The 25,851-nt window shown below is 54.3% G+C and overlaps 1 protein-coding gene across 2 annotated transcripts in view; it reads left to right on the top strand.

Annotated features, from left to right (window-relative positions):
* The first annotated feature begins 2,840 nt into the window (after positions 1 to 2,840).
* The window catches only part of Nectin2 (nectin cell adhesion molecule 2), a 33,671-nt gene continuing 10,660 nt past the window's right edge, over positions 2,841 to 25,851 (top strand). Inside the window, exons 1-5 of one of the 2 annotated variants that reach the window (XM_006994874.2) lie at positions 2,841 to 3,185; positions 14,144 to 14,506; positions 18,945 to 19,241; positions 21,018 to 21,135; positions 21,273 to 21,421. In XM_006994874.2, coding sequence (XP_006994936.1) covers positions 3,098 to 3,185; positions 14,144 to 14,506; positions 18,945 to 19,241; positions 21,018 to 21,135; positions 21,273 to 21,421 — 1,015 coding nt within the window. In that variant the 5' untranslated portion in view covers positions 2,841 to 3,097. The remainder of the gene's footprint in view (positions 3,186 to 14,143; positions 14,507 to 18,944; positions 19,242 to 21,017; positions 21,136 to 21,272; positions 21,422 to 25,851) is intronic. The other variant, XM_006994875.3, reaches the window with a different exon arrangement.

The following is a 25,851-nucleotide window of genomic DNA, read 5'->3' as shown; positions in this document are numbered from 1 at the left end:
TTTTTTTTGTTTGTTTTTTTTTGTTTTTCGAGACAGGGTTTCTCTGTGTAGCTTTGCGCCTTTTCCTGGAACTCACTTGGTAGTCCAGGCTGGCCTCGAACTCACAGAGATCCGCCTGGCTCTGCCTCCCGAGTGCTGGGATTAAAGGCGTACGCCACCACCGCCCGGCTTAAATAATTTTTTTTTACATTTATTTATTTATTACACATACAGTGTTCTGTCTACATTCCAGAAGAGGGCACTAGATCTCATTATAGATGGTTGGGAGCCACCATGTGGTTGCTGGGAATTGAACTCAGGACCTCTGGAAGAACAGCCAATGTTCTTAACCTCTGAGCCACCTCTCCAGCCCATGTTGACCATACTTTTAATCCCAGCACTCAGAGGCAGAGGCAGGTGTATCTCTGTGAGTTCAAGGCCAGTCTGGTCTATGTAGGGAGTTTCAGGCCATCCAGGGCTGCATAGTGTGAGTCTGTCACGGGAAAAAAGAAGTCATCAATATCTAGACTACAATTATTCTGTGCCTACTATTCACACAGCTGGCCTCATGCCACACTTGTTCCAAGCCAGACATGGTATCTGGAGGCCATGTTGAATCTTTACTAAAAACACAAACAGTGCAGATTCACACTTGATCCTGCTACTTCCTGGCTGGTTGTTTGGAAAGGTCCTATGTCTCAGTTTACCTTTCACCCATGGAGATCATTACAATAGTATCCCCTTATTGGGATTCTTTTTTTTTGTAGGGAGGCAGTGGTTTGAGTCAGGGTTTCTTTGTGTAGCCCTGGCTGTCTTGGAACTAGCTCTGTAGCCCAGGCTGGCCTCAAGTTCACAAAGATCTGCCTGCCTCTGCCTCCCAAGTGCTGGGATTAAAGATGTGCGCCACCACCGCCCAGCCCCTTACTGGGATTGCTTCTTTTTGAGACAGAGTCTCTCTGTGTAGCCCTGGCTGATCAGAACTGGCTCTGTAGACCAGGCTAGCCTGGGACTCACAAAGATCCTCCGCCTCTGCCTCCTGAGTGCTGGGACTAAAGGTGTGCAGCACCATGCCTGACCTCTTCCTGCAAGTCTCGTGAGCAATGAACAAAGACAAAGGAATTCTGAATAATGTCCCTTCTGGACCTGTGTTTTGTGTAACTCTGACTTTGGGACCAAGTCATTTTTCCCCTTCCCATGACTCGGTTTCCCCACCTCCCCCAAGTTTTGATTGGTGGCGTTATTTGCAGCAGGCCTAGTTGAGTGCCTGGTAGACAGTGGAAGTTAACAGCCTTTGTTAATAGTATTGTTGAAGGGATATGGTGACAGCCGGGACTGGAGAGTGCCAGCCAGCCAGCTCACGGCTCAGTCCCGAACACTCCACTAGTCAGCAGTGGCAGCCTACACCTGTGACCCCAGCCTTGACATCCTCAGCGGCACGGCTAGCTGGGAGCCAGCCAGGACTGCACGGGACTTGGTCTCATAGAAACAAAACAATGGCCTGGCAGGTAAAGGCATTTGCCACCGAACCTGACCATCAGAGTTGGGGCTCTGGCACCCACCTGATGGAAGGATCAACTCAAAACAAGCTGTCCTCTGACCTTCAGAAGCAGGCATGCCTTACTAGCACACAAAATAATAAGCAAACAAACAAACAGAATCCTTAACAAGTAGGTCAGACCCGGCCTCCACTCCTTGGGCCGTGCCTTTCGGGAGAGGGAACCCAGTTATGTGGCAGGCTGGAGAAGGGACCCTATCCCAGCCCGCCCCCTCCCCACGGCCTCCGGTTCTCCTCCCTCCCTCCCTCCTCCAAATGGACTTTCTCGTCAGCTCCCCTCAGCGGCCCTGGGAATGTGAAGAGGCAGGTGGGGGTAGGGAGGAGCGGAGCGTCTAGGAAGAGACAAAGGAGACAAGTCAAAGCCAGCCACTAAGACCAGAGGAAGCTGGGGAGATAGGGAAAGTGGGACAAGGACACCGGCAGGGACTGGTGGGGCCAGGGGCCGGACTGACTGGTCCAGCCCCACCCAGCGGGGCTCGGCCCGCCGGGTTGGTCTGTGCTGCCCCCTAGCGGGAGACCGTGGGATGAAAAAAGATACTGGGTGGGAGGGACGCAGAGGCCAGAAGTAAGGACAGAAGAAACGTCAAGAGTGACACAGAAATCTATGAGACAGAACCCAGAACATGACAGGGACTCAAAGAGAGATGTAGACAGACAGACACACACACAGCCAAAGGAATGCAACGAGACATGGGGACCAAGTGACACAGGCACACGGATAGACAAAGAAATCCCAGAAGCTGAACGACAGAGAAACACGGGGACGCGGAGGGAGACTCCGAGATGGTGAGGGAGCCAGAGAAGAGAAATCTGGAAAGAAATGAGGCGGCGACACAAGAACCCCGGGCAGAGATCAGAAGGGGACCAAGTCCACTAAGAAGTGACCTCGACCCACGACAGCAGCCGGACTAGGGGAAGGGCTGGGGGAAGGGGGTGTGGCCTCGTCGAGGGGCGGAGCCTCGGGCAGGGAGGCCTATGAGAGGCCACAGACTCAGGCTAACCAGAGGGCAGTGGGGCGTGGTCCGCGCCAGGAGGCAAGGCTTCTGCTGGTGGCAGCCGACCGGAAGTCCAGAAGGGGGGTGTGACCGCATCGCCACAGTAGAGTGATCAGAAGGGGGCGCAGTGGGTCTTCCCGCGGTGTGTGGGGGCGTGGCTCGCTGACAGTGGGCGTGGCCGCATTGCAAAAAGGGGCGGTGCTAAATCCCAGGAGAGGGCGGAGATAGAATCGTGGGGGCCGGACAGGTGTGGGACTTGGGAGGGGCGGGGTCATAGCTCCGGGAGGGGGCGGGGCCTGAATCCCAGGGTCGGCTTGGCGAGGAGGGGCGGGGCCTGTGACGTCACGAGCCCGGCCCGCTGGAGCTAAGCGAGGGGCCGGGGGGCGCGGATCCTGAGAGCCAGGCGAGGGAAGCTGGGCCAAAAGAACTGATCCGGGGAGCCGCGAGCGGCGGGAGCCGGCCCGGAGCCGGACACTTCAGGCCCCTGACCGCCCTCACAGCCGATCGGTGAACGCGGAGTGGTCCCTAGGCACCCCCTGCCCGGGCCCAGTCCCTCCCCGGGCCCCCCATGGCCCGGGCCGCAGTCCTCCCGCCGTCCAGATTGCCACCGACGCTGCCGTTGTTGCCGCTGCTTCTGCTCCTGCTCCAGGAAACAGGTGAAAACGCGCGGATGCCTTCCTCGGTCCTCGGAGTGGAGGGAGCCCGGGCTTCGTCCCCCACCTCACTCCCAGCTCCCCGAGGGCCCTTCCCTCGTGCTCCCTTCCAGGCTGGCCTTACTGATCCGGAGATTCCCTCAACACACCCTACTCCGTCTCCGAGTCTTCTAACCTCCCTCTCAGCTCCCCCTCTTAATCACAAGTGCCCATTCTGACCCGGGTTTATCCGTCCCCCTCCACCTCCCTCAGGGTGGAAGGGGTTAAATCCTCCCCATCCTGCGCCGATCACTTATCCGGAATCTGGATTTCCGTCTCTGCTCCCCCCCTCAGGAATGTGAAGAATGTTCCCCCCCACTCACACTAGCTGGAGGGTCGTGATGGTGAGGAGGGGCGACACCCGCCCCCCCCTTTTTCTTTTCCTTCTGGCTAGGTTGGGTGTCTGAGGCCCGGGGAGAATTGGGCGCGAGGGGACCCACGGTCGAGGCTCCCTAGACCAAGGGTGGGGAGCTCGGGTCTTTGGGGGGCCCCGGCAAGCCAATGATGAGAGTTGGGGGCACTCTGGGGAGGAAGGATGTGAGTCCTGAGTGCAAGCCTCAGGCCTCAGGGAGTTGACGGGCACTGGCCACCCGTTTCTGGAAAAATTAAAGATAGCTGAGATTCTGCCTCCAGAATCTCAGAAGACTGTCCTAACCGGGGTCTAGGTAGAACCGGGGGGAAAGGGGGCGCAAACTTGTGGGTCTTTGGTTTAACTGTGGGCAAAGAACACTGTTCGTTGGGGGTCCAGGGACAATTGGGGGCCAGAGGCACTACCTTGGCCGCTTCGGATTTAACTGTAGCTAATGGAATTTAATGAGCAGGGGACTCTGACCTTTGGCTCCCAAATATAACCAAAGGCTGAAAGGCTCTGCCTCGAACTGGGGACTCCGCCGCCTGTGTCCCAGGTGGAGTCGGAGGCCGGGAGCGAGGTCTGGAGTTCTCCTCCCCTTCCCCCTTTCCCTGTGAGCGCCGGTGGCAAAGACGTCCCTGGGGAAGTTTTCCGGTATCGCTTTCACCTAGTTTGGGAGGGGCGGGGCGGGGCTGGAGCGCGCGGAGTCCCTACTCCCGGTTTCGGGACCTTATCTTTCCTCGGGTCACGCCTTTGTCCTCGCTGCACTTAGAGAGGTAGATGGGAGGAGTCTCCTCCCAGGCACTCGCCCCTTCCCACCCCCCCACTCCAGGAGGGGCGAGGCCCCGGGAGGAGCCTGGGGGTGGGGTGGGGGAACAGGTGTGCTGACCTCGCCCCGCCCCTAGCAGGTGACCCGGTTGTTTCTTCCTAACTGCAGAACTCTGGGATTGGGGGTGCGGGGGTGGCGGAGAGTTTCTGGAGGGTTTCCTCAGAAAGGGGGGATCCGAGGGATCTTGGGGAGAATGCCTATCACTCCTTTTCCTTTCTGATACCTCCTTCGAGGTGAGGTCATCGGCCCTGACCTCCAAGCTCCCTGCCTCTGTCAGCGACAGATGGGATCAGAACTTGCCACTCTGGGTGAATTCTCAAAGCCCACCGTACCCTCCAAGCCAAGCGTTGATTTGCCTGTGAGCTCACAGAAGGTTCCACAGAACCCCAAAGCAAACCTTGTTCCTCTTCCCAGCCTGCACAGGAGGAAACAGAAAAGGCACGCGCTCGTTTCCAGGGTCCACTCTGTCCCTCAAGGGCCTTTGGAAGCCAGCAGTCCGGTGGCCTGGCTGGGCCGGTTTCCCAAAGTGCTTCCTAGACCTGAGGTGCCTTCCCTGCTGGACCTCTGGGGGGATTCCCAGCTGCTGGGCATACCTCTGCTCCTGCCTCCACTTCCTCATTCCCTCTCTCCCTCTCATTTTCCTTCTCCCCCCCCTTCCGTTCACTCCTGTTCTTTTCATTTCCCCCTTTTCCCTTCTCTCCTCTCTGTTCTGTTTCTTCTTTGCCTCCACCTCTATCCCCCGGTCCCAGCGCCTCAGCCTGCCCCTCCCTCCCGGCCTCCTCGGGGAATGGGGCTCCCACCACCTGGACCTCCGGCCTGAGCCTGCTCCTCCCCACCTCTCTGTGCTCATCCGCGTCTGCCAGGCAGCCCCACGCAGGCAGCCATGGGGGAGGGGAGGAGAGGGGACTGCAGGCCGGGCTGTCTCTTCTCGTTAGGGAAGGAGGACTGAGCAGGAGAGAAATGGGGGGACAGGGACAGGAGCCAAGAGAGGGAGGGAACGAGGGAGTCAGACCTCGGGATGGAGTCATGCACAAAGAATGAAGGAAGATGTGCAAGGGAGAGGGCAGGGCGGGCCAGGGGTGTAGGCAGGGACCCCGGAGGGTAGAGAGGTTTGTTGTCAGGAGAGAAAGACCAAAAGACCCCCCAGCCCAGGGGCTGTGGAGATCCTGTGACCCAGAGAGGTCAGAGCACAGGCCGGTCTCAAGGCCAGGCAGTGTGGAGGGGCCACAGGGAGTTACAGACACGGAGCGACAGGGCGTCTTGCACAGGGCCTGCTCCCCTGCCCCCGCCTGGGATGCCGTTACATTTTTAATGTCCCAGCGATGCTGAGACACAGAGCAGGAGGGGGAGGAGGGGAGGGACCCAGAGAGATGGCCCAGGCAGTGAGAAAGTGTGTCAGGAGATGTGGAGAGGTGTGGGTGCTGGACACACAAGGACACGGAGCTCCCAGGGTCACAGAAACAGAAACCCTAAGGCAGGAGTGGTGACCATACACCTGTAACTCCAGCACTCGAAGAAGGCTGAGGCAGGAGGATTGCAGGCTGAGCTACATCAAAAGACCCTGTCGCTAAAAAAAAAAACAAACAAAAAAACCAGAGTGGCAGAAGCAGGCCTGTAATCTAAGTGCCAGCTTGGGGGAGGCTGAGGCAGCAGAATCTTGAGCCCCAGGGCCAGCCTTGGCTATGGAGCTGAGAAGGAAAAGAAGAGGAGAGAGATGGACTGGGCTGTGGCTCAGTTGGTAGTGCTCACTTAGCATGCATGGAGCCCTGGGTTCCATCCTCTGCACCCCCTAAAGCAGGCATGGAGCCCTGGGTTCCATCCTCTGCACCCCCTAAAGCAGGCATGGTAGCTGTGACCCGAACATGAGTTCAAGATGACATGACTACGCAGTGAGATTGAGGCCAGCCACCGTCACTTGAGACCTTCTCCCAGAACACGAGAGGGGTACCAACAAGCTGGGGACGCGATCCAGGCTGCAGAGTGCTTGCCAGCATGCCTGAAAACGGGGGTTCGATCCCCAGCACCGAATGATCGATCACCAGTGGTAGTGAGCACCTATAATCCCAAAATGGAAAGTAGAGACCAGAACATCAGAAGTTTAAGGTCATCTTTGGCTACATAGTTAAATTCAGTCCAGCCTACAAGAGACCCTGTGTCAAAAAGGGAAAAAAAATTGTTATTTTGTGTATGTTGGAGTGGCTCGGGCCTTTAATCCCAGCACTCAGGAGGCAGAGGCAGGCAGATCTCTGTGCGCTCTGAATTCAAAGGCAGCCTGGTCTAATTAAGAGAATTCCAGGGCATCCAGGCCTACATATTAAGACCCTCCCCCATCTCTGTCTGGATGGATGGATGGATGGATGGATGAATGGATGGATGGATGGTCTCTCTCTCTCTATTATTAATATTTAGATAAATAGGCAAGAGTCTGGTACTTTGGGGAATGAGAAGCCAAGGGACAGGGGCAGAAGGAACAGATCGGAGAAGTGGGACCCGTACACAGGCAGAGGCCATAGTCTCCTGGGACTGGGATGCACACTGAGGTGTCCACTCTCTTGGCAGGATATGAGAGTGGTCCGTCCCAGGACCCAGCCAGGAAGAGCCTTGGAGAACTTCCCCCTGATGAGTCTGTATTTCCACAGGGGACGTCCTCTGGGAGCTGAGCCCCTGTAGCAAAGGAAGGCTGTGTATGCAAGGGGCCAGGGGGGCCTGTGTAACCCCCGAGTGTTAAAACGGAGGCCCACATAGAGATCAAGACAGCCCAGGCCGTGTATCCTGGCCCAAGTGGTTACATTCTCACCCCCCAGACAGGCTCCGGATGTCCGCCGTGGGGGTGGGAACCATGATTAATGTAATTAATTAATTAACCAGGTGGCTGAGGCAGCAGCTGATGCCAGTGCTCCAAGCACCCTGGCCTTGAAGGGTTTACTCCAGGCCCGCCCCACCCTGCCGGGTTGGGAGTAGGACACTCCAGGTTTTATAGGTGTGCAGGGGCCCGAGGAGACTTGAGGAGCCAGCCAGGCAGGACATTAAGAAGCCTGGGGTCCAGACTCAAGCTCTCTTCCCCAAGACCCGAGGCTCCATATCCTCCAACCTTCCTCCTTCCGACCTGAAGTGTAGGATCCAGCCAGCCCTCCCCCCCGCAGACTCAGGCCTCCCGACCAGTCCTCTTCCCTCGGGCTTCGAGACCCCAGCTCCAGCCCTCCCCTGTGTTATTGCCCAGCACAGGCTTTCCCTCTGGCCTGCAGGAAGCCTGCTCTTCCAGTCCTTAGGGAGAGGAAGTGTGTTTGAGGACCCAGCTGACACTCGGTCGGTCGGTGGCCAGAAAGCAGAGAGAAGCAAGTGTTCCCACGGGCCATTTTCAGGCCACTATCTCTGAGGCGTGGTTTTGGCGGTGTCCCTACAAGGTCACACCACAGCCACCTGCCATGCAGCCTCCAAGGGGTGTTTCTCTCTCTTTTTTTCTTTTTTGGTTTTTCAAAACAGAGTTTCTCTGTGTAGCCCTGCCTGTCCTGGAACTCACTCTGTAGCCCAGGCTGGCCTCAACTGAGAAATCCACCTGCCTCTACCTCCCAAGTGCTGGGATTAAAGGCGTGCCCCGCCACCTCCCAGCCAGGAGATGTGTTTTTAGCTCCAGATGACCCATCTTCCAGATTTCATGACTTCATCTCCCCTGGCTCCCCACCCGATACACAGAATCCCTGAATCCCCCTCGCCCCATAGTCTTCAAACTCCACGTCCCCACCAATCTCTCTTCCTTCCCCAGTCTCTCCCTCCCATTCCTGCTTGGGAATCTTTCATCTAGATCCTTCTCCATCATCGCAGCCCCTACCCTGACCCAGAAGGCTCTTCTTTAATTGTCACTGATCTTTCTAAACTTTGTCCTGTTCCTTACACACACACACACACACACACACACACACACACACACACACACACACACGTTTACACTCCCCCGCTTCTCCCAGAGAAAAGCCCACACATTGTAATTCATTCACACTTGTGTGTGACCTAGCACAATTTGCTGTTTGTAAGAACGGACAGACGTTCACTTCGTAGGCTCTTCCTGTATCAGTCTCAACGAGGCTGGGGTCACAGGTTTGTGCTTCCATAACTGGTATCATATCCATATCACCGTTTTGATTGCCCATCCGTTCATTTATCCAGCACATTTACCTTGGAAATATCAGGCACTGTTCTAGGCTCTGGGCTCTAGGGATGGATGAAAGACCTCTTCCCCTCATGGCTCTGCTAGGGAAATAGGTGGTTGGTGCCTTGTTGGGGTGAGGGAACAAGTTAAGAAGAATCCTTGTTATCAGTTCCGGGATCCGAGCTTATCTCACTAAGGAGGAAGACCGCAAGGCCCTGAGGTAGGACTTGTCTGGGCCAGAGGACCAGAGAGGGGCGATAGAGAGAGAGAGGAGCCCCGAGATGGCATGGGTGTGATCCGCGCAGGGTTCCGAGGGAGAAAGGAGCCACTGAAGGCTCCAAGCAGCGAAGATGGGGTGCCAGCTACCATGCTGTCTCTAGCCGCAGGGGGCGACACAGCTGGGAAGGTCACCTAGGAAGTGACCCGAGCAGGAAGTGGCTGCTGAGTTGAGCCAGAGTGGGGACCCTGAGGCACCACACTCGCATGGTCCGACTGAAGATACGTTTTAAAGATGGATCCTGCGGAGATGGGCCTTAAAGATGGGCTGCTCGTGGTGGTGGTGGTGGGGTGCTGATGTAAGCAGGTGACCCCAAGATCTTGAGTTCCTTGCCAGCCAGGGCTATGTAGCCAGACCCCCATCTCAAAAACAAACAGAACAGGGACCAGGGAGATGGGCCAGCAGGTGAAGGTGCTTGCTGCCAAGGCCAGGTTCTGCACTGAGACCAAAGGTGGAAAGGGAGAGTCGACCCCCACCTCTGTGAGATGGCACAAATAAATAATTAAACAAACAAACAAACAAAAAACACTGTTCATCACACAGGGGTCTGAACACCCTGTTCTTTGTTTTTTTGTGGGTTGGTTTGTTTGTTTTCTGAGACAGGGTTTCTCTGTGTAGCCCTCGCTGTCCCGGAACTCACTCTGTAGCCCAGGCTGGCCTCGAACTCACAGAGATCCACCTGCCTCTGCCTCCTGAGTGCTGGGATTAAGGCGTGTGCCACCATCGCCCGACCTATTCCTTTATTTAGAATTAGACGCTTGGTCTGGAGGTCCTGAGGCAGTAAGGCTGTTGTTATTTGTATTTTTCATTTATTACTGATTTGAGACGGGGCCGGGCCTCCCTGTGTACCACAGGTTCACTTGGAACTCACTGGCCTCAAATTCATAATCCTCGTGCCTCCGACTCCTCGTGCTGGAATTACAACTGAAGGCCACTGAGCCTGGTTCCCCAACTTTTAGCGTTTATTTGGTGTGTGTGTGTGTGTGTGTGTGTGTGTGTGTGTGTGTGTGTGTGTGTGTAAGGGGGGGGACCACAATACATGTGTATGTTCTCTTCATCCACTATGTGGGTCAGGGATCGAACTCAGGTCTTCAGTCTTGGCAGCAATCACCTTTACCCACTGAGCCATCTCACCAGCCCCTCGCTGACACCTTTTCAAGCCCATTTTGCTGTCTTTAATGTGCTTTCTGTCTAGCTCCACATACTGCTTGCTCTAATTCACATTTGCAAGGATGTGTAATCCCAGTGCTCAGGAGGGTGAGTGAGGCAGGAGAATTGATGTGAATTCCAGGCCAACCAGAGCTGACTAAATAAGCAAAGTAAAACCGGAGCCTGGGCTGAGGCACATGCAAACCCTGCCAGATGTGGCCTGTGGGGACAGGCACTGACCCTGTGACCTGGCCTGCAGAGAGGTGTCAGATCTTTTACTGGAATTGTCCCAGGGGACCCTACAGGGTGGACTAAATGTCTCCATTTTACACATGGAAGAACTGGGGCTTGAAAAGGTCATCCAGCCTGGAAGCAGCAACCAGCAGGAAGCTCACATCTGTCTATGTAACAATTCTTCTAAAGAGTACTCAGGCTCCTGCCTCCCCTCTGTGATAGGGCTGGAACCCAGGGCTTCCCATATGTTATGCAGGTGCCCTTACTCCTGAGCCGCACCCCCAGACCCTCACTGGGGGATTCTAGGCAGGGGCTCTACCACTGAGCCACACCCCAGCCCCTCACTGGGGGATTCTAGGCAGGGGCTCTACCACTGAGCCACACCCCAGCCCCTCACTGGGGGATTCTAGGCAGGGGCTCTACCACTGAGCCACACCCCAGCCCCTCACTGGGGGATTCTAGGCAGGGGCTCTACCACTGAGCCACACCCCCAGCCCCTCACTGGGGGATTCTAGGCAGGGGTTCTACCACTGAGCCACACCCCAGCCCCTCACTGGGGGATTCTAGGCAGGGGCTCTACCACTGAGCCACACCCCAGCCCCTCACTGGGGGATTCTAGGCAGGGGCTCTACCACTGAGCCACACCCCCAGCCCTCACTGGGGGATTCTAGGCAGGGGCTCTACCACTGAGCCACACCCCAGCCCCTCACTGGGGGATTCTAGGCAGGGACTCTACCACTGAGCCACACCCCAGCCCCTCACTGGGGGATTCTAGGCAGGGGCTCTACCACTGAGCCACACCCCAGCCCCTCACTGGGGGATTCTAGGCAGGGCTCTCCTGAGTTGTCCTCTCCCCAGCCCACATTGACCTGCTCTGCTGCAGAGAATGAAGCCCTTTTGGTCAAGGTGGTCTGGGTTTGAGTGGGGAGGCATTTTGGAGATGGTGTGGCTCTTTAAGCTGTCACTGGTTGCCACTTGTCCGTCTTCCCTGGCACTGTCCACAGTGTGGTGTTCTGCCAGCTTCCCTCATCAGGGCCCCCTGGATTCTTTTTTAGAGGTGGTTCTAAGTGTTTTGGTGTTGTGCCCACCCTTCCTGTCTGTGCGCGAGGAAGAGCTGAGCTGTGGGTGCTTGAGAGCCACCATGTGGGTGCTGGGAACCCAACCCAAGTCCTCTGCAAGAGCAGCAGGTGCTCTTCACCTCTGAGCTATCTCCAGTCCCTGACACTGACACACACACACACACACACACACACATTTGGAGACAGGGTCTAGCGATGTCTCCCTGGCTGGCCTGGAACTCACTGTGTGGCCCAGGCTGGTCACAGAGATCCATTTACCTCCCCTTGCCCTGTCTGTGCTGGGATTAAAAGCTTTTGCTACCACACCACAGTTCCCCTCGGTTCTTGTGTGTGAGGAGGCCGGGACTGTACACACTCAGCACTGTCCAAGAGGGCAGCTCTGCCCAGCTCTCTACAGAGGGTTGTGAGCAGTTGCTCATGGACACAAGTCAGGTGCTGTGTCATTGAGTCCCTCGCCCCGGGGCTCACTGTCAGTGGCCACTTGTAATTATCCGGCCTCTTTGTTTGTTTACCAAGTTCAAGTTTCCTGTGGACCCATGCTAAAGTGCTCCTCAAGCCTTCCTTAGTCCTCATAACACTTCTGGAGGGTGCGACACTGTCATTATGTCCTCATTACGCAGCTGGGAAACTGAGGTACAGATGTTAAGAGCCTGGATTTAAACCCACACATTATTGTGCCCTGGGTCATCGTGGAGTACTTCCTCCCAGAGCTGAGACACAGGCTTCCTGGTTTCTGTATTTGTTCGAAGTGGGGAGACAGGTGCTGGCGGTTAATGCAGAGGACTTGTTCCATTTCTAGTACAGCCTCCTGTAACTCTGATTCAGCTCCCTCTTCAGGCCTCCATAGGTACCTGCACACATACACACCATATATAGATGCAAACACATGACACATAAACATGAAATAAAAAATATTTTTTAAAATGTGAGCAGATGGGGGCTGGAGAGTTGGCTTGGTGGTTAAGAGCACTGGCTGCTCTTCCAGAGGACCTGAGTTCGAGTCTAAACATCCACATGGTAGTTCACAGTAACCCCAGTTCCGAGGGATCCTCTTCTGGCCTTCAAAGGCACCAGGCACACACACATGTGCACAGATATACATGCAGGCAAAACACCATACACATCAAAAAATCTGTTTGTTTTTCAAGACAGGGTTTCTCTGTATGGCCTTGGCTGTCTTGGAACTCACTTTGTAGACCAGGCTGGCCTCAAACTCCCAGAGATCCCCTGTCTCTGCCTCTGGATTGCTGGGATTAAAGGCGTGCACCACCACCACAACATTAAATAATTTTTAAAAAATGTTTAAGTAAAAATAAAGCCAGGCACAGTGGTGCACGCCTTTAATCTCGGGATTTCTGGAGGCAGATGCAGTGGATCTCTGTGAGTTCAAGGACAGCCAGGTCTGTGTTCTTAAAAAGAACATACATGAATGAATGAATGAAGTGGGGAAATAGGAGAAGGGTCTGGTAAGACCCCATCCTCACAGAGATGAGATATTGGCAGTTAATGGTTGCTGAAGGAGGGGGAGTCATTTTCTTGAGTGGTCTAGCCTGGGCTTGTTTCTCATATTCCAGTAGAAAGCCCCACAGCCATGCTCATGCAAAGCACTGGAAACTAGACTCCATGGACCACAAAACAAAACTCGTGAAAGTCAGAGGGAGACTCTTTGGCAAGAAAAGGGTTCAGCAGGAGCCACAGAGGAAGAGAAGTCATGAGGGTGACTGTAACCAAACTACATTGCAGGCCTGTGTGAAGCCGTCCTGGAGAAAGACTAGCTCCAGGGGTAAAAACCGCTCACCTCGCACGCACATGTGAGGCCCCACTCTCTAGTGCTGTAAAGGTGGGCAGAGAACAGAGCCCGGGAGACGGATCGATGGACAAAATACTTTCAATGTTAGCATGAAGACCAGAGTATGATCCTCAGCACTTTTATGTTAAACGCTGCACATAAGGTACAGCTCTACATAGAAGTAGCAGTGAACATCTGGAATCCCAGCACTGGGGAGGCTGAAACGGGGTTCGCTGGCCTTTGTTGGCCAGCCTGGCTGAACCACTGAGCTGCAGGCTGGAGCACCCATGTCCGAGTGAGGGGCTGAGGATTAAAGACAAGACAGCGGGTCATTCTTCTCAGGAGAATGCCGTTTATTGAAGGAGGGAAGAGGCCTTAAATACAGGCTCACATCACAGTGGAAGAACCCCGGGAGGGCAAAAGTTTGCTACAAAAGTTTCACTATCTCACGCCCCAGCTGTTTTCTCAACTATGCAGAGTACACGAAACAAGGAACCTGCCTTTAGCTGGAGGAAGGGAGCCGGCAGGAAGTCAACATAGGGAGGACATCTGATGAGGTCAGCAAGCAAGGCCGCAGCTACCCAAGGAATGGGGGTCAGGGCCCAACAGCAGGCCAATCAGAAACCCTGTCTCAAATAGGATGGGTAGTTGGAGAGATGGCTCAACTGTTAAGAGCATTGCGTGCCCTTCCAAAGAATCCAGGTTGGATTCTCAGCACACGCATAGCGGCTCAGAACCGCCTCTAACCCCAGTTCCATGGACTCCTATGCCCCCTTCTGGCCTCTGCTGGCACTGCATGTGCACAGACATTCATGCAGGCAAAACCCCCATCACAAACTAAAAATAAACTTAAAAAAAAATAAATAAAAAGACAAGGTGGGTCAGCTGTGGTGGCGCACAATTTTAATCTTGGCACTGGGAGGCAGAGGCAGGCAGATCTCAGTGAGTTCCAGGCCAGCCTGAGCTATATATTGAGACCCTGTGTCCTCTCTGCCTTGGCACTGCCTGTCCTGGAGACCGCTGGCCTGTACCCTCCCCCACGCGACTGACCTCTTCCCTTTCTCCCTAGGAGCCCAAGATGTGCGGGTACGAGTGCTCCCAGAGGTCCGGGGCCGCCTGGGAGGCACCGTGGAGTTACCGTGCCACCTGCTCCCACCCACGTCGGAGCGCGTCTCTCAGGTGACCTGGCAGCGCCTGGATGCTGCGGTCGTGGCCGCCTTCCACCCATCCTTCGGCGTGGACTTCCCCAACCCTCAGTTCACCAAGGACCGTCTGTCCTTTGTCAGAGCGAAAGAGGACACAAACGCAGACCTGCGGGATGCCACGCTGGCCTTCCGGGGACTGAGGGTGGAGGACGAGGGCAATTATACCTGCGAATTTGCCACCTTCCCCAACGGCACCCGCAGGGGGGTGACCTGGCTCAGAGTCATAGGTGAGTGGGGGACAGTGTGAGCGCCCTTCCCTTGGCTGCTTCTCCCTGTCTCGGCTTTCAGGTGGACCGTCTTTATGTGTTTGCAGGTGTCATATTTGGTTCTGTTGGGGTTTGTTTGTTTGTATTTTTGTTTTATTGAGAATTGGAACTCATGTAGTTAAGGCTGGCCTCAAACTTTTTTTACTTTATTTTTTTAAAGTTGGGTGCGTACATGCGTGTGTATGTGTGTCCCCTGCAGTGTTTGGAGGTTAGAAGACAACTTTGGGGAGTCAGTTCTCTCCTTACACCTTGGGAGTCCTGGGGATCAAACTCAGGTTATCAAGCAGTCAGGCGTGGCAGCAATTGCATTTACCTGCTGAGCCGTTTTTGCCAGCTCCAGCCCCTAACGTCTGCTTGTCCAGGGGTGAGCGGGAAATTTCGATCCTCCGCCTCCACCTCCGAGCACTGGGATTAAGGACTTGGCTGTCACACCTAGTTCATTTGGTGCTGGGGACCAAACGGCACTTTGTGTGTGCTAGGCAAGCACGCTACCAACTTAGCTCCGATTTCCTTCATTTTCCTTTCTTCCTTCCTTCCTTTTATTTCTTTATTTTAAATAATTGAACTTTAAGGGTTGGGGATTTGGCTCAGTGGTAGAGCGCTTGCTAAGGCCCTGGGTTCGGTCCTCAGCTCTGGGAAATAAATAAATAAATAAAATAATTTAACTTTATGTTATGTGCATTGGTGTGAAGGTGTTAGATCCCCTGGAACTTGAGTTACAGGCAGTTGTGGGCTGCCATGTGGGTGCTGGGAATTGAACTCTGGTCCTGGAAGAGCAGCCAGTGAGTGCTCTTAACCACTGAGCCATCAATCCAGCCCATCTTCCTTCCTTTTAAGAAACGTAGCCCAGGCTGGCTTGAAATCTAAATCCTCCTGCCTCCATCATCGGGTGCTAGGATTACAGGAGCATGCCAAGACACCTATCTTTGACCGATGCTTATTAAGCACCTACTGAGTGCTAGTTGCTGACTCTGTTTACCAAGTAGACGACAGCATTTTTTCCCCTTGAGTCAGGGTTCAATATGTAGCCCAGGCTGGCCTCAAATTCGAAGCAGCCCAGTTGCCTCAGGGCTGGGACTATCGGTATTTGGGCCATGACACTCCACTCTGGTTTTGTACTGAGAATAAGAGCCATGGAGGTTCTGAGCAAGCACAGGGCTGTAACTTGGAGAGTCCTGGGTGTCACTGAGAGCTCAGACAGCTTGTTTGAATCAAACGATGTGACTGGGTCGGGGATCGGAGAGGCGGGAAGCAGGGAGTAGGCCTTAGGTTGCTTTGGCTTGACCCCGGGTGAGGGGTGCAGGAGACGGAGGAGGCAAAACGGGCAATCTTAGGAGGTCTGCACCACTGTTCCTGGGCTGGGGGAACTGAGGACCAGAAAAGACTCCCATGGGGCCGAAAAGATGGCTCAGCGGAAAAGAGTACAGGCAGCCAGCGGCGGTGGCGCATGCCTTTAATCCCAGCACTCAGGAGGCAGAGCCAGGAGGATCTCTGTGAGTTCGAGGCCAGCCTGGTCTACAGAGTGAGATCCAGGACAGACACCAAAACTACACAGAGAAACCCTGTCTTGAGGGAGAAAAAAGAAAAGAGTACTGGCTCCTATTTCATAAGACCCATGATTCCCAACACCCACATGGCAGCTCACAATCATCTACGTCACCCGCTTCTCTCCTCTGGTACTGCAGACATGTGGCGTGCAGGCACAACACCCATACACAAAAAATTAAAATTGAAGGGCCCCCAGCTTGCTGGCCTGCCACAGCCAGCTGGCACAGTGGCAGAGATTTCTCACTAAAGGTGGAAAAATCCCGTGCAAGCCACACCAGCCAACCCTCCAGACACCATATTGCCCCAGGTTGGAAACCTCCCTGTACATTCTGGAACAGGAGGAGCTACTTCCATAGCCCTTGCCAGTTCTTGGGGAGCAGGCCTGTCACCCCATAAACTCAGGGAGCTGAGGCAAGCTACGGAGAGAGTTGAAGGCCAGCCTGGGCAACTTGAGACCCCTTCTCAAAATCAAGTTTTGTTTTGTTTTGATTTGTTTTTCAAGACGGGGTTTCACTGAGAGTTTGAGGCCAGCCTAGTCTACAAAGTGAGTTCCAGGACAGCCAGGGCTACACAGAGAAACTCTTGTCTCAGAAAAACAAAAAGGGAAAAGAAAGTTCTTGCTGTGAATGAAGCTCTATAATCGACTATTTCCCTAGAATCCCCCAGGGAGGGGTTGGGGGCGTGGCTCTGTGGCGGAGCACCTGTCTGGCATGGGGGAAAAAAAAGGGCAGGGCTGGAAATGGTAGAGCGCTTTCCTGTGATGCACGAAGCCCTGGGTTCGATCTCCAGCACCGCATGAAAGCAGGGATGATGCCGCACGCCTGCGTTGCCCATGCGTGGAAGATAGAATTAGGATACTCGAAGGCGAGGTCATCTTTAGGTGTGGAAAGTGAGTCCAGGCCAGCTGGGCTACATGAGATCCCATCTCAAAAAAAAAAAAAAAAAAAGACACACACACACACTGCGAAGCCCTTCTCCCACACCTCAGAAAGCTCTCCACTCTTGTGCAATAGCTTGAACAAGACAATAGTGGAGAAATGCTTCAAGCCGGTCGTGGAGGCATGTGCCTGTTCTCCAAGGCTGAAGCAGAATCACAAGGTTGAGGCTAGCCTGGGCTACATAGCCAGACCCTACTTCAACACGGTGAAAAATAAATAAAAGGACAGCTGGGGCTGTTGCTCAGTAGCGGGCGCTTAGCTGGGGGCCCAGGGTCCTCGGCTGTGGGTCCCTGGGCTGTGCTGCACAGTGGAACAGAGGTGACGGGGAGGGGGGGAGAGGGAAGGGAAAGGGTGAGGGGGGAGAGAAGAGAGGAAGCAGGAAGCGGCTCAGTGGCACAGCCTTGGCTGTCGTTCACAAGGTCCTAGGTTCCATCAATAAGAGGGAAGAAGGGGTGGGGAGGGAGGGCAGGCAAGCTTTAGAACATCAGTCAGCCGACAGGCACTATGGGTACAGCCGCCTCTGTCTCTGTGGTCAAGCCGGTGAGGTGGGGGCCACAGAGACCGGGAAAGTCCCATTGAGGAAGTTAGCCTCTGTTTGGGATGAGGTCTGGAGGGTATAGAACGCCCATCCTAGGGCTCTGCACCATAGCTAGGCTCCACAGTCAGGAGGAGCTTCCCAACGGAACGTCCCTGTGGGCACTGATGGACAGGAGGGCCTGATGGATCGATGGCCTTTGGTGGTCATGGGGAGACAGTGGAGAGGGGAGGGGGTGGATAGCTGGGGGACACCTGCTCAGGTGGGCAGGTCCACTTGGAGGCAGGAGACCCGTGAGTCCTGGCTCCATGGACAACACTGGTTAAGAGACACCAGGGGAGTGTGCCTTGCTGTCTCCCTTGTAGGTTTTTACGTGTTTTCCGGGAGGATAAGGTCAAAGGGCAAATGTAATGAGCAGCTGGGGATCCCTGTTGTTTTTATCCCTTTGCAGAAGCACAGGACAGTGTGGTCACAGGAAAAGAAATGGGCACTTTGCTTTTCCCTTCTGCTTCTGGGGGACGGAACCCAGGGCCTTGGCATCCTAGATAAGAACTCTACCACTGAGCCCCTCACCGACCCTTACTGGGGGATTCCAGGCAGGAACTTTGCCACGGAGCCACACCTCTCTAGACCTTCTTTCCTCCTCCCCGCCCCCTTCCTTTCCTTTTCTTTTGGTTCTTTTTTGAGACAGGGTTTCTCTGTGTAGCCCTGGTTGGTTGTCCTGGATCTCACTCTGTAGACCAGGCTGGCCGCAAACTCACAGAGATCCGCCTGGCTCTGCCTCTGACTGCTGGGATTAAAGGCGTGCGCCACCACCACCCGGCCCCCCACTTATTTTTTTTTATTATTAATTCAAAGTCTGACTATGTAGCTTAAGCCAGCCTCAAACTTACCATCCTCCTGCCTCAGCCTTCTCAGCAGTGAGATCACAGGTTTGCACTACCAGCCTTGGCCTGTGCCTCTTTCTGATGGGGAAGTGAGGATATTGTAAAATGTCCAGCACAGGCTTGGTGGTACACGCTTTTAATCTCAGTCAGAGGCAGGTGGATCTCTGGGAGTTCAAAGTCAGCCTAGGTGAGAACCAGTCTCAAAAGAAATATATATCTATTACACGGGCTAGGATAATGTGCACCAGACAGATCCTAAGCACTGGGCATGTTGTTTGACCCATACGTCAGTCCCATGGTGCGGGGACTTTAGTTACTGTGACACTAGAGGAAATGGCCTGCCTAAAGCTGTGCACGTGCTAGGAGGTGGGCTGGGCTCTGAACCAGGGCAGCAGAGCCTGACTGTGGGCCCCACGCTCCACGGTCACTGCTCAGATCTTTGTCGCGTGAATGCAAGTCCGAGTCACACATCTTCTTTGTCCTCTCCCTAGCCCAGCCTGAGGATCATGCTGAAGCCCAGGAGGTCACGTTCGGCCCCGAGTCCGTGCCTGTTGCCCGTTGTGTCTCCACGGGGGGCCGCCCACCTGCCCGGATCTCCTGGGTCTCAACCCTGGGTGGAGAGGCCAGAGATACTCAGGAGCCGGGACCGTGGTCCGGCACCGTCACTGTCATCAGCCGATACTCCTTGGTGCCGGTGGGCCAAGCGGACGGCATCAAGGTCACGTGCAGAGTGGAACATGAGAGCTTTGAGGAGCCACACCTGCTGCCGGTGACCCTCTCCGTGCGCTGTGAGTGTGCCCGAGGTGGTTTTCCCTCGCTCTTGCCGTCCATGCTGGCCCTGAGTACACCCGCTCACACCAGCCAGACCTTGCCTACTATCCGTACCAGCTTCTGAGGGCCTCATGTGTATGCAGACCCCAGAATCGACACTGGGATTCTTCTTTGTAAACCAGACTGGCCTGCAGCTCCCCTGCCTGCTCCCCAGTGTTGTTTCCTTTGGTCTCTAGGGACCGTGGGCTCCCCAGCCTTCCCAAAGTGTCCTAGGCTAGCTTCTCCAGAAACTACCTATAGTAACAACCGTCAGTTTCCTCTAGAGAGCCACCCCAGCACACTCCACACAAGAGCTGGAATTCTACCCTTTGCAGTTTTGTTTTGGGTCAGGGTCTCACTATGTAGTCCTGGCTGGCCCAGAACTTTCTATGTAGACCAGGCTATCCTCCAACTCACAGAGACAAATACACCTGCCTCCTGAGTACTGGGATTAAAAGCATGCACCAATCTGTACAGTAATTTTGCTTTGATTGTTTGTTTGTTTGGGTTGGTTGGTGGTTGGTTTGGTTTTGATTTTTCAAGACAGGGTTTCTCTGCATAGTCCTGGCTGTCCTGGAACTCACTCTGTAGACCAGGCTGGCCCTGAACTTAAAGATCCACCTGCCTCTGCCTCCCAAGTGCTGGGATTAAAGGTGTGCCCTAGGCTGTTTTGTTTCTTAAAGACTTAGTATTTATAATTCTTTCTATGTATCTATGCCTGTGCACATGAGTGTAGGCCAGAGAGAGGTGTCAGACACCCCTAGAGGTGGGTCACGGGCAGCTGTGATTGCCTGATGTGGGTGCTGAGGACAGAACTCTCTTTAAGAGCAGTACACACTCTGAAGTGCTGAGCCATGTCTCCAGTCTTTGGTTTTGTTTTGTTTTGTTTTGTTTTTTTGAGAGAGGTCTGGTACCCGAGGCTAACCTTGAGCTCTGCGTAGCTAAGGATAGCCTTGCGCTCCTCCTGATCCTCCTGCATCGACCTCCTCAGTGCTAGGATTATATACATGAACCATCCCACTCAAACCCAGTGTGTTCACCGCCCTGCTGACTCACTGCGGTAACGGACCCAGGATCCCAGTGGAATATTGTGCCCTCCACCATGAGATAGAGTCTCCCTGCCTCGTCTGCAGTGGCTCCTTCCAGCCATATTTGTCCTAGGACCCTCAGTGTAAGCCGGTCCACCCTGACTTCCTTTATGTCTACACTGGCTGACCTAAACTGTCTGAGTATACTATCGCCCATGTGGTCTACCCTAGGCATGTCGGATTGGGAGCGCTCTCTCTCTCTCTCTCTCTCTCTCTCTCTCACACACACACACACACACACACACACACGTAGTTGTTTTCTTTTTTTTTTTTTTTAATAATTCATTTATTTTTATTTCATGTACATTCATGTTTTGCCTGCATGTATGTCTGTGTAAAGGTGTTGGATCCCCTGAAACTGGAGTTACAGGCAGTCGTGAGCTGCCATGTGGTTGCTGGGAATTGAACCCGGGTCCTCTGGAAGAGCAGCTGGGTGCTCCTATCCACTGAGCCGTCTCTGCAGCCCCTGTAGTTGTTTTCTCAACCCTGCCTGAGCTGACATGCAGGTGGCTTCCTGGGTGAAGTTCACACTTCCCAGAGCATACACGGTGTGGCCTGCTAACCCCCGTTCGTTATGACTGATGCGCCTCCCGCCACCTGTGGTGCTAACTTGTCCCCAGTTCTGGAGTCCCCTTGGTCTCTGAGTCAGCCGTCCCTTCCTCTCAGATCCTCCCGAAGTGTCCATCTCTGGCTATGATGACAACTGGTACCTCGGCCGCAGTGAGGCCATCCTGACCTGTAACGTACGCAGCAACCCGGAGCCCACAGGCTATGACTGGAGCACGTGAGTGACATGAATCGAGGGTGGGTGTGAGGGAGGAGGGCTGGGCTCTAGAACCCTGGGTTTGACGGTTTTAGTCTCGGGGCAACCTGCTCTCCCTGGGTGCCTGCTAGGCTGCTCACCTCACCCCGCACCCTTAGGACCTCGGGCGTCTTCCCGGCCTCCGCAGTCGTCCAGGGTGCCCAGCTGCTTGTCCATTCTGTGGATCGGTTGGTCAACACTACTTTCATCTGCACAGCCACCAATGCTGTGGGGACAGGCCGTGCTGAGCAGCTCATCCTGGTCCGAGGTAAGGAGGTCTTGGCGTTTGAATATAAAGCCCTGTGGTTTCTCCCTTTGGGGCTTGGGTCCACTTTGGGGTGTCACTGATGCTGCCCTAGGATGAGAGGGAGTTAGACCTGCCTCTGTCTGCACAGATGAGTGTATATATAGTTCAGCCTCTCCATCCTGGCCTGCAAGTGTAGGATGTGACCACAGGCTGTGACCATAGGCTATAACTGGGGGGTAACCCGAGAGGAGAGTTGGCAGAGAATCACAGAGTGGAAGTCTGCACTGAGGTATCTTAAAAGCCAAGGTCTAAGCTAGGTATGATGTATGTCTAATAGCTCCAGCATTTATTCAAGAGACTGAGGCAAGAGGATTACTGTGAGGGTAGCCTGTTTCAAAGAAAGAAAGCCCCAAAGTTCAGTGAGAAAAGAGAATCAGCAGACAGGCTCAAGTCTGTGGTGGAGCAGAGCCTAAGGACAGATGTAGAACTTGGTCCCTGGGAGCGGACAAGACCACGTTAGTGTTAGTGTGCCTGGTTCTTGTGGCTACTGATGTACAGACCCACACAGAGCAAGAAATAGCTTGCTCAGTCATGAGGACCACAGCCAAGACCCACAAGCTAAAGATGAACCCAAGGCTGGGAATTCTCTTGAAACCTGGAAGTTCAGTCCCCCAGATGTGACCTTATATCATCAGAACCATTGTTACTGAGACCCACCCCAAGGAAGAGTGACACTGGTTAGGGCCTGTGACATGCCACAGGCGCCAGGAGAGAACTGTTCTTAGAAACGCCCTTGGCCAGACCTGGTTGGGGGTGAGGCAGAAGAATGACAAGATCAGAGCCCCTGCCTAGAATCCCCCAGTGAGGGGCTGGGGGTGTGGCTCAGTGATACAGCCCCTGCCTAGAATCCCCCAGTGAGGGGCTGGGGTGTGGCTCAGTGGTAGAGCCCCTGCCTAGAATCCCCCAGTGAGGGGCTGGGGGTGTGGCTCAGTGGTAGAGTCCCTGCCTAGAATCCCCCAGTGAGGGGCTGAGAGTGTGGCTCAGTGGTAGAGCCCCTGCCTAGAATCCCCCAGTGAGGGGCTGGGATGTGGCTCAGTGGTAGAGCCCCTGCCTAGAATCCCCCAGTGAGGGGCTGGGGGTGTGGTTCAGTGGTAGAGCCCCTGCCTAGAATCTCTCAGTGAGGGCCTGGGGGCCTGGCTCAACTTGACTAGCATGTTGGAAACCTTAAGTTTAATCCTCAGTACTGAAGCAAAAAAAGAAGACTTAGAAGTACCATGGTAGGTACCACACACAGTTTACCTATGCAGATACATGAATCTGCAATAATGACCCTACCAGGCAGGACCTGAACCCTCAGAAATACAACAAATCACTTAGAGAGAGAGTGAAAGACATAGGCTGGCCCTGTGATGTAGCTGGGCACACCCTTCTTGAGGGCACACCCTTGCTGAGACACACACAGCTTTGCTCGGACACCCAGAAGCAAGCTGACTTGCCTGTAGGAACACCAGCTTGCCTTGCTCCTCAGCTCTGAACCCTCAGAGGACAACACTGTCAGATGGTGCCACAGTTCACATACGGAAGCACCCTTCCTCACACATCTGAGAACGTTCCAGAAGACACCTCTGCATCCAGCAACTCCATTACAGAGTTCCTGAGTCACTGGATCATCTGCTAAGCCATTCACGTTGAGGTCTCCTCTTGACCACAGGGTTTTTTTGTTTGTTTTGTTTTGTTGTTTTTGAGACAGGGTTTCTCTGTGTAGCCCTGGCTGTCCTGGAACTTGCTTTGTGGACCAGGCTGGCCTTGAACTCACAGAGATCGTCCATTCTCTGCCTCCAACGTGCTGAGGTGAGGGTATGCACTGCTGTGCCTGGCTTACTTAGTCTGGGCCTCGCCTAGTAAATAGTCCACTGTACAGTCAGATCGTCTTAAACCCCGAGTGTGGAGAGAATCGTTGGTGGCCTGGAGAGATGGCTCAGTGGTTAAGTGTGGCTTGCTCTTGCGGAGACGCTCCGTTGGGTTCACAGCAACCATACTGGGTGGCTAACCATTGCCTCTTAACTCCAGCTACAGGGAGATCTGGTGCCTCTGGCTCCATTGGGCACTTACACTCACATGTCCGTGTGTCTACACACACACACACACACAGTTAAAAATAAAATAAAATCTTTAAGAGAGAGAACCCAAAGAAAAACTGCAGTGAAAAGTCCCCCTTGACGCCCATAAAGGCAGTCACAGGCCCACCCTGTGCAGGACACTATTCCTCGAAGATAGGATCAAGCGTCTGCTCATCCCAGATAGGCAGTCGGTGACAGGTCAGTGTGCGGATAGCACCACAGTCCAACTTGGTGAACCCATGAGTTGTACTGAGGTCACTGACAGAAGCAGAAATGACACAAGATGGCTGCATCCCCAAAGCCCACCTCAGCATGAGTGACAGCTCCCAGGGCTGGGAGCCTGGAGCACACGGCACACGGCACAGCCTGCAGGCAGCTCAGCCAGTCTGTCTCGTCTCACCCGGGCAGCTCAGGTCTGAGTCTCAGCCTTCCTTCCCTCTTATGTGTACACGCTTAGAGAGGCAGCAGAGCAGCCTTGTGTCCCGGCACTGTCTGGGACTTCCTGTAACCTTTGAGCCGTTTATTTTCTGAGCAAACTGCCATATGACACCACCATATGTGATGACATCATCTCGAGACAAGCCCAAAATTTTACACCTGCAGACGCAGGCACACTGAGCACCCTAGAAATCCAGTGGCTGCGCCAGGCCTGTTGGCACACACCTGTGACTCTAGCATTCAGAACGGTAGGTAGGGGCAGGAGGGTCAGATGTTCAAGGCCAGCATTGGCTACTTAGTGAGTCTAGAGCCCGTCTGTGCCGCCTGAGGCCCTGTCTCAGAAAACCAAACAAGCTGAGTGTGGTGGTGCGGCCCTGTAATCACAGCACCTGGGAGACAGAGGCAGGAGGATTTCTTTGAGTTGGAGGGCAGCCTGGTCAACAACACAGGTTCCAGGCCAGCCATATCTTTACAAAAGAGGAAGAAAGGAAGGAAATAAATCCATTTGGCTGTAGTTGGAGAGGTCCACCCACCAGGGAACCTAAGTTTCTGGGTCCAGCTGCTCTCCGAGGTACTGACTCAAAGCCTCGCTCCCAGGCCCATCCCGTAGCTCCCACACATTCATCTCCCTGGGCCATGGTTTGGATTGGCAACAATGAAAACACAAGAGGACACACTGTGCCACATGGCAGGCCTCTCTGCAGACGACTCCCAATCTTGGACTCACACGAAGGAGGAGATCCCGCCCACGCTCCACAGTGCCTCTGGCACTTCCTGGGTGCTCCCACATTTCCAGGGAAGGAGACTGAGGGACTCACTGACCCGCATGCCGAGGGGCATCCCTGCCTCTGTGCAGTGCTTAGAGACAGACGTACTGTCCGTCTCCTTTCAGAGACCACTCCCACTCCCCCACCCCCGCAGGTGCGGGTCCTCATAGAACAGTGTCCTCTTGGCATAGAACTTGCGAACAGCCCCCCAAACTATTACTTTTTGTGTATGTTTTTATTATTTTGTTTACTTGATTTTGGTTTTGTTTTGAGGCAGGGTTGAACTGTGTAGCCCAGGGGTGGTGGGGGACTCACCATGTAGACCAGGCTGGCCTTGAACTCAGAGATCTGCCTGCCTCTGCTTCCTGCACGTTGGGATTAAAAGCAAGCAGTAACAGTCCAGCATGACACTCTATTTAAGAACATTCCTCAGAAACTGGGTGTGGTGATCCAGCCCTGTAATTTCAGCACTTGAGAGGTGGAGATGAAGAGATTAGGAAGTTGAGGATGAGTTGAGATACATGGAATCCTCTCCAAAACCAAAACCAAATCCTAACACTGTGACTAGGAGTGTAGAGCCCCTGCCTAGAGTCCCCCAGTGAGGGGCTGGGGTGTGGCTCAGTGGTAGAGCCCCTGCCTAGAATCCCCCAGTGAGGGGCTGGGGTGTGGCTCAGTGGTAGAGCCCCTGCCTAGAATCCCCCAGTGAGGGGCTGGGGTGTGGCTCAGTGGTAGAGCCCCTGCCTAGAATCCCCCAGTGAGGGGCTGGGGTGTGGCTCAGTGGTAGAGCCCCTGCCTAGAATCCCCCAGTGAGGGGCTGGGGGTGTGGCTCAGTGGTAGAGCCCCTGCCTAGAATCCCCCAGTGAGGGGCTGGGGTGTGGCTCAGTGGTAGAGCCCCTTTTCAGCATGAACAAGAGTGTTCCGTTCCCAGTGTTGTGAAAGAGAATTGAAAGTGTTGGCAGAGAAATCTAGCTTGGCCAACAGAGACCGTAGGTCCGCTAGTGAGCAGGTGTCAGGGAATGCTAACTGGTGACCTGAGGCCAAGTAGTTTTCACTCCTGGCCCCCAGCAGGCTCACTGGTCAGGAGCCTTCGGGCACCCATTATATCTCCTGTAGTGGGCTGAGAGCC

Source organism: Peromyscus maniculatus, chromosome 1, assembly GCF_049852395.1.
Source record: "Peromyscus maniculatus bairdii isolate BWxNUB_F1_BW_parent chromosome 1, HU_Pman_BW_mat_3.1, whole genome shotgun sequence".
Lineage (NCBI taxonomy): Eukaryota > Metazoa > Chordata > Mammalia > Rodentia > Cricetidae > Peromyscus > Peromyscus maniculatus.
This window is presented reverse-complemented; position numbering and strand designations above follow the sequence as displayed.